The sequence below is a fragment of the Perca flavescens genome, chromosome 17, assembly GCF_004354835.1.
Source record: "Perca flavescens isolate YP-PL-M2 chromosome 17, PFLA_1.0, whole genome shotgun sequence".
NCBI lineage: Eukaryota > Metazoa > Chordata > Actinopteri > Perciformes > Percidae > Perca > Perca flavescens.
In genome coordinates this window covers 30,727,495-30,744,194 of record NC_041347.1, presented here as the reverse complement: position 1 = coordinate 30,744,194, position 16,700 = coordinate 30,727,495, and the positions used below count along the sequence as shown (strand labels likewise).

Here is a 16,700-nt window from a genome sequence, read left to right as displayed (position 1 = left end):
TTTAATAGTTAAAATCAGACGAACGTTTGTTGCTCAAAAGTTTAGTCAGAATAATGCGATAAAATGGAATAAAACACAAAATCCAATGAAAGAGGAGCACTGACCCTTAATTTAACTTTTGAAGAGCGTTTTATGGCACTATCCATTATATAGGCTATGTGGGCAATTAGGTTGAAAGAAACCCACATTTCGGATATAGAAACTTTGAAAATGGGTCAAATTTGACCCTCAGATAACATGGCGGTTAAGTCAAACTCATCAGGGAGAAATATAGCCCAATCAGCTTTTGAGTACCTCCTAATCTGTACATCACTGTTCTATGGGTCCCAACTGAGCTTATGTTACATAAGAAGGGTGTTCCCTACAGCCGCTTGCATATGTGCCGTTGGGTGCATATACAGTATTTGTGTGTGTGTGTGTGTGTGTGTGTGTGTGTGTGTGTGTGTGTGTGTGTGTGTGTGTGTGTGTGTGGCGCCAGGGCAGCCGGGTGTTATGGCTAGCAGGGGTGATGCCAGCATCAGCTGAACGATGGGCAGAGCTCTGTGCTTCCTCTCCAATCTCTCCCTTCCATCACGGAGCAATCAGACCAGGCCGATAACACTCTATCTGCTGCTGCATCTCAGCGCTCTCCCCTCCCAGTCCTCTCCTCCGCTCTCGCCCACTGCTCTCCTACCCTCTTTACCTTTACTCCTCCGCCGCCTTTATCCACTCTCTCCCCCCCTTTCTTCTTGCCTCCTGCTTACCTCTTCCCATTCACGGAAGAAGTGTTCAGATTCTTTACTTCAGCAAAAGTACTACAGTTTATTTTTTTTTTTCGATTGCTAAACAACACTGGTCACAACTGAAGCCACACGTGCAACACAATAACCACAGTCTGCACTACCAACAGTCACCTGAGCTAAACGGTTCACATCACCTGCAAAACTCATTCACATCAACACAACTCTTAACACACGTCTCAAAACAGGCTCAGTGCAGCCAAACACTCAGAACAATCCTCACTGAGATCACACACACACACACACACACACACACACACACACACACACACACACACACACACACACACACACACACACACACACACACACACACACACACACACACAGAGTAAAAACACTAGCATCAAACACCAATACAGAAAATACTAACTTTCTCATCTTTACAGTTTGAACAATGTAAGGGACTTCACACTAATCAATAGTTTCTATAAGAAAAGAGTGAAATATATATATATATATATATACTGTATATAGTGAGGAAAATAAGTATTTGAACACCCTGCTATTTTGCAAGTTCTCCCACTTAGAAATCATGGAGGGGTCTGAAATTGTCATCGTAGGTGCATGTCCACTGTGAGAGATATAATCTAAAAAAAAAAAAAATCCAGAAATCACAATGTTCAAAGGGTGTTCAAATACTTATTTTCCTGTGTATATATGTATATATATATATATATATATATATATATATATATATATATATATATATATATATATATATATATATATATATATATATATATATATACACACACACACATATACATACACACATAACACACTTTTTTATTTTTTCTGTAGTAATTTACGTAATTACTGGAAATGTTGCAAACTAAAGGTAGGTAGATCAGAAGCTTTACAAGTTTACAGGATTCCACACAAAGAAAATACTTTTTAAGACCTTTTAAATACGATTTAGAATGAAATCTAATACCCACTTCATGAACATAAAAAGTACAATATTTCTCTCTGAAATGTAGCGGAGAAGGCAGTCGTCCTTACACAGCGTATAAAACTACTTTTAGTTGATTTACCATTTCTTACAAATTGTTTTCTGCATGTAAATAAACCATCACTGTTACACTGACATGAAGTGTCTCAACAGTGGGCTTATTGGTGTTCTGGTTTTTCTTTTCTTTAGAGGTTTGGGTAATCATTTTAGGTTACTTCCTAAATTCTCCAGCGTTTTAAAGCTTTAGTGCGTACCTTTTTGAGATTAATGAACGTCCGTTACATTCAAGCCATTACCAAATGAGTTGCTACAAAGCTAATTAAGACTATCCGCTCCACACAACTCTCTCTGGATCTCTCAGTATGGCTACGTTCAGAAGATTGTGGCATCTGGTGACTCTTCTGCGCAGAAGATAATGACCTCTTCTGAAGAGTCCATCATGTTTTTTTAATCCCCCGTGTCCTCCTTGGCTACTAGCAACTGCGTGGAGGAGGGGTGGGGGGTGGTGCGTGATCACGGAAGGCTTGTATCATGTGGACGCACCGACAATTTTTTTTGTCATTACTTAGAATTCCTCACGGGGGCGACAAAAACTACGCACTATAGCTTTAAGACCCTGCGGAAACCCTGGTATAGGAGAATTTAGTAACGTAAAATGATTACCCAAATCTCTAAAGAAAAGAAAAAACAGATCACCAATGGACCTTTTTCACAGCAGACATGTTGACTTGTCATAGTAGGAAAAGCACAGCTGAAATTGCTAACCTTAACGATGGCTCAATTCCATCAAGTGTCCCAGTAAGATATTTCAGTGAGTCAGCATGCACAATACCAGGGTCTCTCCTAAGTGGAATGCAGCCATCAGTAATGGTTTAATACCAGGACCTCTCCTAAGTGGAATGCAGCCATCAGTAATGGTTTAATACCAGGGTCTCTCCTAAGTGGAATGCAGCCATCATTAATGGTTTAATACCAGGGCCTCTCCTAAGTGGAATGCAGCCATCATTAATGGTTTAATACCATCAGTAATGGTTTTGAATACACCTGTGCTTTTCCTACTATCACATGTCAACATGTCTTCCGTGAACAAGGTCTATAAGCAAACTGTTGAGGCATTTTAAGTCAGTGTAACATTCATGGTTTATTTACATGCAGCAAACAAATGATAAGAAATGGTAACTCAACTAAAAGTAGAAGCTGAAAAACGTCAGGGTCACCTTTTTTATTTTTATTTTCTGTGTAAAGACGACTGCCACTCTTCATTTCATGGTGTAAGTTGTCTTCACTGTGCATATGACAGTAAACCTCTTGAATCTTTAAAAGGGTCAGTTTGCCCAAATAAAAAAATAAACATTTTCAAACCGAGGCTTGTGGAAGATTGGGAGTAACAGGGACACTGTTTCCAGAAAAGGTTTTTGCAAACCTGATGTGATCTGGGATTGTGTTAGGGTGGCAGCTGAAGATTCAGACGCACATATCTCAAAATCTCGGAATGTGAAACTGAAACTACCTGCTGCATAACTAGATATCACTGGGGGTAAGCGAGAAAACAGATTTTGTTTGTGACACTTTACCGCAACACAAAACTTTGTACATGTGATAAAACAAACCGCTTGAAGCACGTACAAAACATGTTATTTTATAATTCAAATAGGCTTCTTTTAATGATCATAAAACATGTACAGCAGATAAAACATACGTGTACTTTATATTGCCTCATCAGGGGATCCCATATCCAATGCAGAAACTTAATACATTTGTATACATGACTTACTAAATTTGAATTATTCAGATTTGTGATATAAATATTTATCTATACACACTACCGGTCAAGAGTTTGGAGTCACTTACAAATTTCCATTCTACTCCATTATAGACAGAATACCACCTGAGATCAGTTGCATTGGTTTTTTTAACCAGGGTAGCAGTTTTCAGATTACATTATGTGCTTACATAATCGCAAAAGGGTTCTCCAGTGTTTTCTCAGTTAGCCTTTTAAAATGATATCAGATTAGTAAACAGAATGGGCCTTTGGAACATTGGATGAATGGTTGCTGAATATGTAATGCAATGTAGATATTGCATTACATATCTCTCTCTCAATTAAATGTTTCAATTTCACGTATTGGCCTCTCTCTACCGGTTTGCGCAAAAGGTATTTTATATATATATATATATATATATATATATATATATATATATATATATATATATATATATATATATATATATATCTCTCAACAGGTGGTCATAAAGGGATGGACATGGTCAGAAACAATGCTCAGGTAGGCTGTGGCATTTAAACAATGCCCAATTGGTACTAAGGGGCCTAAAGTGTGCCAAGAAAACATTCTCCACACCATTACACCACCACCACCAGTCTGCCCAGTGGTAACAAGGCATGACAGATCCATGTTCTCATTCTGTTTACGCCAAATTCTGACTCTACCATCTGAATGTCTCAACAGAAATTGAGACTCATCAGACCAGGTAACATTTTTACAGTCTTCAACTGTCCAATTTTGGTGAGCTTGTGCAAATTGTAGCCTCATTTTCCTATTTTTAGTGGAGATGAGTGGTACCCGGTGGGGTCTTCTGCTGGTGTAGCCCATCGGCCTCAAGGTTGTGCGTGTTGTGGCTTCACAAATGCTTTGCTGCATACCTCGGTTGTAACGAGTTGTTAATTGAGTCAAAGTTGATCTTCTATCAGCTGGAATCATTCGACCCATTCTCCTCTGACCTCCATCATCAACAAGGCATTTTCTCCCCCCAAGACTGTAGCATCCTGGATGTTTTTCCTTTTTCAGACCATTCTTTGTAAACCCTAGAAATGGTTGTGCGTGAAAATCCCAGTAACTGAGCAGATTGTGAAATACTCCGACCAGCCCGTCTGGCACCAACAACCATACCACGCTCAAAGTTGCTTAGATCACCTTTCTTTCCCATTCTGACATTCAGTTTGGAGTTCAGGAGATTGTCTAGACCTGGACCACACCCCTAAATGCATTGAAACAGCTGCCATGTGATTGGTTGATTAGATAATTATATTAATGAGAAATATTACAGGTGTTCCTAATAATCTTTAAGGTGAGTGATGATGAGTGAGTGAGTGAGTGAGTGAGTGAGTGAGTGAGTGGATAGATAGATAGATAGATAGATAGACAGATGATTCGGTTTCTAACTTTATAAAACATTTGCTCAAACCTATTTATTTCTCCAGTAATTATTTATTTCATCAACGCTAAAGCACTTCATACACTCACTGTATGAAAGGTGCTTTATGAATAAATGACTTATTGAGAGTGACTGATTCATTTTCTCATTGATGACAAATACAACATAAGAAATAGGAAGTAGCGGTCGCCTTTGTTTAAGGAAGCGTTGCTTGTATGCATCCCCGCTTGCCCAGCAAACAATGAAAAGCAGTTTATAAAAAGCCATCAAAAGTTACATAAGAAGAGAATAATAGTAGAATAAACAGGCAGTTGGCATGTGTAAAGATTTACGGATAAGGTCAAGCTCTTGTATTAATCAAAATGTTTTCCCGTTCCACTGGCAGCTTGTTATTATAATGGCTTGCTCAACTTTTTTTCTTTTTTTTTATTATTGTCCAATGTTTTAAATAACATCATCAGATAAGGTTTCATGAACAAACTAGAGCGCAGAACTCCGCCAAGGCATGCCCGATCTCACAATGGTAATGTACTTTCCCAGACGGGAACTCATTTCTTCCTGATTATTCCGACACCACGTGAACGCAGCGCAAACGCCCTATCTCGCAATGTTAACGAAAGTGAAAAATAATGTGTGTATCCGCCCCCGTGATTCAGATCCGCTTCAAAATGTTATGGTTTCTTCCTTGGCACATGCTACACTCTTCCACCAGGTTTCATGAAAATCGGGCCGGTGGTTTCTCTGTAATCCTGCTGATAGACAGACAAACCAAAACAACCAAGCAACCCAAACCTAACCGAGACATAGGGCTGGGCATCGTTCAAAATCTTTCGATCCGCTGCCAATTTCGATAACTCCGTTTCGATGCCGGTTCCTAACGATACTTTTTTCGATACCATATGTTTTTAAAATCCATTTCAACATCAACAAAAATAAATTAAAACAAAAAGCTTTTATTTTCCACCTTAATTGAGAATCAAAACAGTTATCAAAATTAAACAAATTCTGGTAAAACTGCTCACTCAGAGTAACATTAAAAGTGCCTTGCAAGCTCAGCCTGTCAGTCAGTCATCAGGGCAGAGAAACCACCGTTGTGCCCGCTTGTCTAAGAGGAAGTGTAACGTCAACAGCACTGCGACCGCTTTCGGCTCGCCATTAATATCACATTGCCATTAATATCACATCGCCATTAATATCATATCGCCATTAATATCACATCGCCATTAATATCACATCGCAGCAAACGCTGTCTGGGTGAAGATTTAAAAAACTGTAACCACACTTGAAACCAACCGTGACTCTCTGTGACTTCAACAAAACTTCAGACAGTTTACTCCGTCCGCACCTCTCCGTGTGTGTGTGTGTGTGTCAATATGCAGAGAGGACAGATAAGCTTACGCTCTCAGACGCTTTAGGAACCGAAATTTGGCACCGAAAGATAAAGAATTTTTCGATACTCATAGGATTTTCGGTGCCATAAAAGTATCGACATTCGGTACCCAGCCCTACCGAGACACGGACAAACTGAACCGAAAACCTACGCTCCTTTCCAGAGGTTACAAAGCATGTCCGTTTTTCACCACATGATGTAATGATGCAGTCAAAAAAAAAAGGGCTAAATTCATTCAACTGTGCAGCTTTAAGTAGATGGCGTTAAAATAAAGAACAGATTGGACTTTTGCTGAACCGTGAGGAAGTTGAATAGTGTTCATGTAGGGCTGCAGGGCCTCCCTTCACCACCTCCTCTCCTGTGTAAACTCAACACACAAGCTGTTTCAACTGGGTTCAGAAACAATAAACAGCATCTTTTTTTTCTTTTTCACGGCTGCGGCGTTGACCAGGGACGCTGCTGCTGTTGTTTAATTTTTGTTGTTCTCTGATCTCATTTTCGAGGGAGTGGAGCAATTCCAGAACAATAGGTCCGTTTCTTTGTGGCACTTCCTCGGCTTCTAATTTTAAATAAGACGAGAGGAAGGAGAAGAAGTGCAAAGAAAGGCTCCGACAAATACCTTCCTACTTTACGGGACAATTAGTCATACATACCAACACACACACACGAAAACTCAGATTGTATATTTTTCTTTATGTAACACATTTACATTCACCAGACTGCAGTTTGCGTGTGTGTGGGTGTGTATATGCGTGTGTGTGTATGTGTGTGTATGTGTGTGCATGAGTCTGTGCATGTGTGTGTGTGTCTGTTGTCTGTGCATGCGTGCGTGCAGGTGTCTGTGTATGTGTCTGTGTATGTGAATGCTTGTGTGTGTCTTGTGTCTGTGTGTGTGCGCGCCAGTGTGTGTGTGTGTGTGTGTGTGTGTGTGTGTGTGTGTGTGTGTGTGTGTGTGTGTGTGTGTGTGTGTGTGTGTGTGTGTGTGTGTCTCAGTGTGTATGAACAGCAGTCCTACCTGTGCTGAGCACCCTGCGCGTGCGCAGGAAGCTGATGGCCAGCCTCATGATGGAGGCCTTGTCCAGGTGGGAGCTGGTGCTGTGGGGTAAAGGCAGCTGGTGGGCCAGCTCGTAGAAAACCTCCGTCTCCTTGCTGCGCCGGCAGCGAGCGGCGTCCCGGGACTTCTCCTTACGCCGCTCGGAGCTGCTCCTGCACAGAAAGCACAGACAGGAGGAGCACGGTTACACCTTCAGTTTGGTTTGGGACTAGAGGTGGGAAACAGGTTTTTATGTATTGTGGTTCTTTTTTTCCCCAGACGATTTTTTTTAAATCGATTCTTTTCCCTTGCATCAATATTTTTTTATTATTTTTCTCTTTATACTGTACCGGCGATGGGGACTCATCATCATATCCGTTGTCTGACCAAAATCAGAAAAAACAGAAAATCCACGTGATGTTCTTCTTTACAAATGAAATAAATGTCAGACTGACTTGACTGACATGGGATGTGCATTCTTCTTAGAAAACTATTACTTTTAAGAAATGTCTTATGATATATTAATGAGATAATATGGTTGTAGTTCAAGAAAATCGCCCCCCAAATAACATGGATGGTTCCATACAATGCTCCTCGCAAGTATCTATCACTAATTTCATTGAATTTTGGGTGTTTTATTAAATTTCGTAGCATTTGAAAAATGGTTTCTAACAGTATCCTGACTAAACTTTGACAGTCTGTGATCATCCACTCAATGGTAACTTTATTATTTGTCAAAATAATTCATAACTTCAGCTTTGTTTAAACTCAAATAGAAGGTATCATTTAGCTCAGTTGGTAGAGCAGGCGCACATATATAGAGGTTTAGCGGCCACATACCAAGAAGAAAATAATTTTATTTGAAAATAATTCTAAGAAAAACCCATTGAATAAAACAAGGTAGGCTGCTGTTTTAAACATCTTTTAAACTAAATAATATTTTCAATATCATTTTAGATGGAAGTGTCACATTTTGAATTAACGGTAAAAATTTCCAAGGCCTTAAGCTGACTGACTGCTCTGGTAATGGGCATCCCATCATTACATAATCACACACTCTCCTGTCCATCTTGGAAGTGGCCACTTTGAGGACCACGGTAACATTTTCTCTGGCTGTTTGCAATTTTAGACGGTGTATCATCTCCATGGCAACGCCTCGTTGTACTCCCGTTCTAACTTCCGTTCTAAATTCAGCTTTTTGTTTAGCTGGAGATATCATTTGTTGCATCTAAATATGAATGTGGATAACGTTAGTGATAGTGAAATGCGTGCTACAGTTACATTTCTAGGGCTGGGTACCGAATTCCATACTTTTTAAGTACCGACCGAATTGCCATTCAATACCCAAATTCAATAACTACAGTAAGGAGTAAATCTCATCAGCATCAGGGAGCAAATAAGCACGCAGCATGTTTCTACCAGGATCTAATCATGCTTGTGATTGGATCGATCGGGGCTATGCTATGCAGGAGAATCTCAATGCTGAATACATGAATTTAATAATGCAAATTTTGCATTATTTGCATTGACTTTATACAACATGTGAAGTTTTGAAGTCACACTTCTGACTTTTAACCCAGAACTCAAATACTTTTTTTACACGTGGCCCTAATCTTCTTCCGTAACTTTGTATGTGATCGCGCCGCGCAGAAAATTTGCTTCCCTTTTGGTGTGAACACACCATTGGAATGCAATAGATCTTTAAAGTCATTGTGCTTAGAACAAAAATCTGTTCAGCAGCTCTTCAGCTGTGTGCAACATAAGTACAAGTAAAAAAAGTAAAGTAAATAGTAAGAATTTAAAGAAAAGACACGGGACAAAAACAAGACAAAATGACCTTGTGTGTGTGTGTGTGTGTGTGTGTGTGTGTGTGTGTGTGTGTGTGTGTGTGTGTGTGTGTTCTTGTTTAACTACATTCGTGGGGTCCAAAAACCAGGAGTCCAGTATACATTATACTTAAGGGGCTGTTTGAGGGTTAAGACTTGGTATTAGGATTAGGGATAGAATTATGGTTGTGGTTAGGATAATGGTTAAGGTTAAGAATTTAGTTGTGATGGTTAAGGTTAGGGTAAGGGCCTAGGGAATGCATTATGTCAATAACGGGTCCCCACAAAGATAGTGCCACAAACCTGTGTGTGTGTGTGTGTGTGTGTGTGTGTGTGTGTGTGTGTGTGTGTGTGTGTGTGTGTGTGTGTGTGTGTGTGTGTGTGTGTGTGTGTGTGGTAATTGCTCACAGCAGTCAGTCAGCTGTGGAAGTCGGGGGCGAGCAGAGGTTACAGCTCTCGGATAGAAGCTGATTTTCAGTCTGATTTATTATTATTAATATCATAAATCCATCATGAATCGTCCACAGTTAGTTTCACAAGAGTTCACTCAGAAGTTAAAACACAATAAGCTTTTGAGAATAAATACAGGGGAGTGTTGTGTTCTCTGCAAAGTTATTCCGGAGCCTTCGAGTCACACTGCCACAGTAATTAAGCTGCACTTAACAAAAGTGAGATATATAGGGAGATAAGAGATGAACAGTGTCTTAAGATCCTTCTAAAGCCCCCATTTCCCTCACTTCCTACACATATTGTATAAAAATTGTATAAAATTAAACTGCATTTTAAACTGGGCCTACAATAACATGCAGGGCAGCCTTATGATAGAATACTAAGCTACTGAAATAATAAGTGTTGGCACGATTTTATAAAATCAGGTTTTAAATGGTAAACATACAATACATGTGGCAGAGTGAATCCTTAGGATGAACTGTATCTGTGGATGGCTAATGCTATGTTGGAATCATGTAGACTTAAGACTTAACATAGACCTAAATACTCACTGAAACCCGGGGGATGACGTAAACCGGTTAAGCTCCTGAATCTAAATTCGCTGGTCCCCCAGTTAAAAAAATCATTTTTGCTTACATGTAAATTGTAAATTGGCGTTTCAGGTTGTTGTCACTTCAGTCTGAATCCAGTATAAAAGGTCAGTATGTCAATATATCAACGATACCTTTTCTAAAGCCACATGTGGCTTGTTCGAACACTGTATCTTACACTATCTGCTTACTGCTGTGGAAATCAGTTTCCTCGGTTTCCCTTCGCTCGACTACATTTTACTCAGCAGCCAAACCGCTGTTTTCCAATTAAAATAATACATTAAGATTTATTTATCTCATTAGGACAATGCACATTAATCAATTAATCAATCAATTCTGTAAATGCACCATTGTTAGCCAGTCGGCTAACTGCAACTGCAGTCCTACTTGCATGCATGTCTTTATGGTTATGGTTCAAACCCACGCAAGCATGGGGAGAACATGCAAACTCCACACAGAAAGGCCTGGGATGACCTGGGTTTGAACCCAGAACCTTCTTGCTGTGAGGAAGTAGTGCCAACCACTGAGCCACCCTGCTGCCTAACAATCCCGACTCAGGTGAGTCAAAGGCACTGCTGTGTGCAGCGTTGAGCGGTTGTGTTTATTCAACTTTGGTCCTTTCGATTTGGATTGAGCGAGGCCTACTGAGCACAACTTAATTTGAATTTTGCAAACAGAAGAGGATGCTACGTGTTTGGAGCCCAGCCACGAAACATGGAGGGTTGCAGTCACTAATAGGTTTTATTAGATGGCAATTTCTTTTCAACTTAGAGAGGCGGAACAAAGTATTTATTTTCATTTCCTCAGGTTAATTCAGTTGTTGTTTAAAGAAAAAAAATTGTTTTGGCCAAAGCAATGAGGTCACAAGATAACTAATTTATTCGAACAATCGACTGCAATCTTAAAATCTTTCTTTTTATAGCAAAACGCTGTCCACAAACAATGCATGAGACCTGCAGATTGCCCGAATCGTGTCAGCAGGCAGAACTCTTCGTTAGTTTCCAGGAATATGGTTTCTTTTTTTTTTCTGGCTCTATGCTCGGAAACGAAATGAGTCAGATTTTGATATCAAAGCTCAAACTGACAGACAGTCCAGAAGTTCAACCTCTGGTCCAAGAGAGCAGCACAACAAACCATATTAGGACACAACACACATGGAGTTTGGCTCTTCTCTGGGCTCTGTCTAATGCTCACATTTTCACAGTGTAGGTCTGCCATTGTTCAACACATTCTCATCAACGGGTTTTGTACGATATAAGGCCTGCACAATTAATCGCAATTGTATCGAATTCCCAATATGGACTAGTGCAATATCCAAATCAAATGTAATATTTTCTAAAGGCAAAATAGGTGTCAAACCATTCTGGATTAAGTATTGTGGTGCTGCAGAGAAGTCCAGGCCTACAAATCCTATTCTAAAGACTAAAGAATAAATCTTTGTTTGGTACAGAACCTCACAAAAATCACACTGTAATCATTTTAATTTTTTTTATATTTTTCAATGAAGAGAATGAATGAGAGAAATGACACAAACTCATTCCTTCCAATATCGTGAATCACATTGCAACCACAATATCAGTCAAAATAAATCGCATTTAGATATTTTCATCATATCGTGCAGCCCTATACGAAATAGTACGAAAATGTTCGTATGATATCCTACGAAATTAGGCGACCGCCGGCTGGTCGAGTGACGCTGGCTACAGAGCTCGTCTCGCTTGTTTCAGCGGACGTGACAGTTAAGTTTATCCAACAAAAACTGAGCGTCGTGCGGCGGCTTCGGTTAAGTTTAGGCACCAAAACGACTAGTTAAGTTTAGGGAAAAAAAGATTGTAATTATCAAAACCCTCCCGAGGAACAAAGTCTTTTGTTTTCCCCGGGAAGCGAACTCCGCTCCCCGGCTTGAAAGCAAACCGCAGCAGTCATTGTTGCGCATACAGCTAAAAAGTACGTGGAATACATACAAATTACCGTACACATTCTACATGTGTGTAACAATGTTCAGTTTTATATACGAAAAAGACTGCAACACAAACAAACACTAAATAATTGTGGTACTTAACATTATGGTTATAGGATGTGCACTGCCTGATAGGGTACTGGTATAGATATATATATATATATATATATATATATATATATATATATATATATATATATATATATATATATATATATATATATATATATATACATACATACATACACACACACACACACACACACACACACAATGTTATATTTGATATGTTATTATGTAATTGGGCATTGTGCAATACAGAAGTTATTGACCACAGCATGAGTTAACAGGAAATGTGTAATCATTATCAAAATGAAGTGCAATACAAGGGGGGGCTTTCCAAGAACCTAAGAAGTAACTAAAAGGCCATTTTTCATTTTCGACAAGACATAAAACCAAAGACATGTTAACAGAGCGAGTTTTGTAAGAGTTGCTGCAGGCCTCATGAGGAGTCCCACGAGGAGGATTAACGAGTTTGCATACCACGTTTGAATGAGCGCTATATTTCACAGGGCCCAAAGGAGCATGTTGTGTAAAAACCCTTATCAGCTTCTCCCTGAACAAAGAGCTTTTCAACTTTTTGATCTGTCTGCAGGCACCGTGTCAACGATAACTTCAAAAAACCACAACAGACGGTGAGGTGTGGCTCCGCTCTGCCGAACTCTAGATGCCCCCCCTCTGTGGTGACAACACGCACTTTATCACAGTGGATCACGTCCGTGCCAAAGCTGCAACATGCAGCACCAGATAAAGCGCAACCGTGCAAACAGAGATCAATTCTGTGGCTGAAACTCAAAACTCACAAAAAGATAAGAAAAGAATGAAACGCTACAACAAATGACTGATGAACTGATGAGCAGCATAGGTTTACACACACACACACACACACACACACACACACACACACACACACACACTCTCATAAAAACGCAATTATTTTTCAATATATCACAGTTGCTGCAGATTTCACCAAGTCAAATTGAAGACTTTTTAAGACCATTATGAATGAAATTCAAGAGCTTTATCACCACATCAACTAAGCCCTAAATTCCGTTCTTTCAAGCCAAGTATCGCTTAACGTTCACTTCCCCAAAGCTGAAGAATAAAACCATTTCATGTCTGTGGTACAATCCAAAAGAGACTCGCGTTGATGACACAAAAGCCAATTGGCTGCAGTATAAGTTGCATGTTGGTCTCATTTGTAGTCGTAATGCAGCGACATCATACTTTGACTAGCGAAAGAAAGAACTACAACACCTCGCAATGAAAATAAATTATTTAAGACCTAGAACACAATATTTAAGCGAATTTAAGACTTCCTAAGACCCTGTGGAAACCCTGATATATGAAAAATGTAAAAATCTAATGAAAAAAAAAAAAATCACTAAAGTAAAAGCGGGAGGTAAACAAATCAGATTTCCATTTGCAACCATTAAAAACACACAAAGGTTCTCGCATTTTGGGGGTCTCTGTAAATAAATTATAGTTTGGTGTAAACATACTCTATCTGTAAAGTGTTCTGAGATAACATCTGTTGGATTTGACACTATAAATGAAATTTAATTGAATTAAATCCAGCCGTACCAAATGTAGCATCTTGACAGGGAAACCATGCGGCAATGAAAAATAAATAATTAAATAAAAAAACAGGTGAAAACCATCTGCTTCACATCAACAACAGCAGTGTTGCTTGTGACAATGGTGGACATTTTTTTTTAAATCCCAGTTTCCCCTCGGGCTACAATCTAGACCCTAAAGAAACACAGAGACAGAAACCATATCATAATCAAACATGCAAGCACACTATTTAAGGAGAAGATGGCCTGCAATTAACAGGAAAGGCAGAGCACAGAAGCACCATTATCTTATCTTATCGAGTGTATGTTCCATCAGTGCGTCTCCCTGCTCGGCTCGCTGAGGTTTAAACTCATTAACCCCGACTGACCATCACCCAAATCCTCATTACTGAGCCAGCGGACGGCCTCGCAGACAGCTGAGTAGACAGCCGCTGACCGCTTCACTCAAGTCAAATGGAACAGCTAGCTTCAATTGTTTGTGTGAGTGTGTGTATGTGTATGTGTATGTGTGTGTGTGTAGTGCCACTCTTTGATTGTGTGGGCCCATTGTTGCCGCATGTCCCAGCAGACTGTATCAGGATACGAAACAATGGGAGTCACGGTGCTTCATCAGGGCACCGAGCCTTCTGATGTACTCACTGACCCCTCACTCACGTTCACACACTCTCTCACACACACACACACACACACACACACACACACACACACACACACACACACACACACACACACACACACACACACACAGAAGTAACTTCGGATTTACCCATGTACTGTACTTACAGTAAGTACAGTGCTGCTGCTTTACTTCAAAATTGTCGTTGCGTCTTTATTTTATTATTTCATTTCCATCCCTTTGTCTTTCCTTCCTTTCCTTACTTAACTAATATGAAAGCAAAAGTTTTGGGGAATTGTCATCATCATCATCATCATCATCATCATCATCATCATCATCATCATCATCATCTGTAACTTTCCACGTGCTGTTGGCGAACGGCTTTTCAAAAAGATGTCCAAAGCATATCAAAGAAGGCAAAGCATCTGGAATCTCACAGAGCCTTGTTATTCACGAAAATGATTGATTTACATTCACTCCACTGTAACAGTAAACTGAATATCTTTGTGTTGTGGACAGAACGAGACATTTGAGGACATCATCATTTTCACCGTTTTTTGACATGCTGTAGACCAAACAACTAATCCATTAATCCAGAAAGAATTCGAAAGATGAATTTATCGACGATGAAAATAATCGTGAGTTGCAGCCCTATATAGTTTGCCCCAAAAGGCTGTACAGTCGGTTATCTATTGAGTGGCTGGTCAAATTTGAACATTCACTATAGCACATTTGGCTGGTGGACAAAAAAAAAAAAAAAAAAAAAAAAGCTAATTATGGACCCTGATCGCAATTATTTCTGAGACAATTCATTTCACAGCAAAATTTGGAACTGTACAGAGTACAGTACCTGTTTAGATTTGTCCTTTGTTTAGCTTTCCCACTCTTATATTGTTTTTCTTTTTTTCTCTTATTGTGACGCAGTTTGTGACGTCTGATAGAAAGGTGCAGTATAAATAAACTTCACTACAGCGGTACTTTTGGTATAGTGGATGCCGCCCGGTGCTTTTTAGACTCAACAGTCTGACTGCAGAGGGTACCGAGTTCATGCAATCAAGCCATGTGGAAAATACAGCACAGAAACTATCCGAGTTCAGCCAATTACTGTTCCAGTCAGTCATTCAACTCATCCCAAATAAGAGTTGGACACTTATCAAACATCCTCCAAAAATCACTTGAAAAGGCTTTTGTAGGCCGGATTTATTCTCCCATTTATAACTTTTTTATTCCCTTTTTCAGCCAGTCAGGTGGGAGTGGGATGATGTGAGATGAAGGATTGGTTCACTATCTTGTTATTATCACTGGCACAAGACACTTTGATCATCTTACTGCTAAATGATCAGAAAGTATTTCACTTGACACTCGTGAGATGATGGAAAACGGTTTGATTTTTTAACCGCTTACTGAAGCTAGTGAGCGATCATCACATAAAGAATCCATGTTAAGTGTATTTATTTTTAGTTTATTCCCATAAAAACCTATTTCTTTTTGGTATATGGGCAAATAGAATAGAAATCAAATCTGAGAACAATTCATAATATTTCATAAGTGAGAATAAAGTTGAGGGAAAAAAGCAATACTAATGGCAGAAAAAGAAAAATGCAGAAAATAAAATCTAAATATTTTAAGAAGAAAGTGTCTATATTACCAGACAATACTTTGAACAGGTCCACAGCACAGAGTCAAAAGAATTATTTTTTTTTTTGAACAGCACCTTTTACTTTTTCAACAATATTATTCACATGAAATCTTCCGGCAATATTTGTGATTGCAGCGTAAAGAAAAACACACCAAAAATCTAAAAACAGATCTAAATTGGCTTGGATTCCAACTGATGAATAGCAATAAATGTCAGTTCATAAAAATCCTTTATAGACCTTTTTCACAGCAGACATGTTGACATGTGATAGTAGGAAAAGCACAGGTGGATTCAAAACCATAAGTGATGGCTGCATTCCACTTAGGAGAGACCCTGGTATTAAACCATTAATTATGGCTGCATTCCACTTAGGAGAGACCCTGGTATTGTGCATGCTGACTCACTGAAATATCTTACTGGGACACTTGATGGAACTGAGCCATCGTTAAGGTTATCAATTTCAGCTGTGCTTTTCCTACTATGACAAGTCAACATGTCTGCTGTGAAAAAGGTCCATACTACGTCATCTTACAGCACCATGGTCGAGCTGCTGCTATGCTCCGGTGCGTTCCATACTAGTCTATATCCTTGACGTTCCACTTCCGGGATTGCTCCGGTGCCGCCGTCGGATTAATGTCTTTTTTCACCAAT

General features: G+C 39.4%; 1 protein-coding gene across 1 annotated transcript in view; it reads right to left on the bottom strand.

Annotated features, from left to right (window-relative positions):
• Window positions 1-16,700, bottom strand: part of epas1b (endothelial PAS domain protein 1b) — a 79,040-nt gene that overhangs the window by 36,577 nt on the left and 25,763 nt on the right. The window contains exon 2 of the mRNA XM_028603296.1: window positions 7,314-7,504. Coding sequence (XP_028459097.1) covers window positions 7,314-7,504 — 191 coding nt within the window. The remainder of the gene's footprint in view (window positions 1-7,313; window positions 7,505-16,700) is intronic.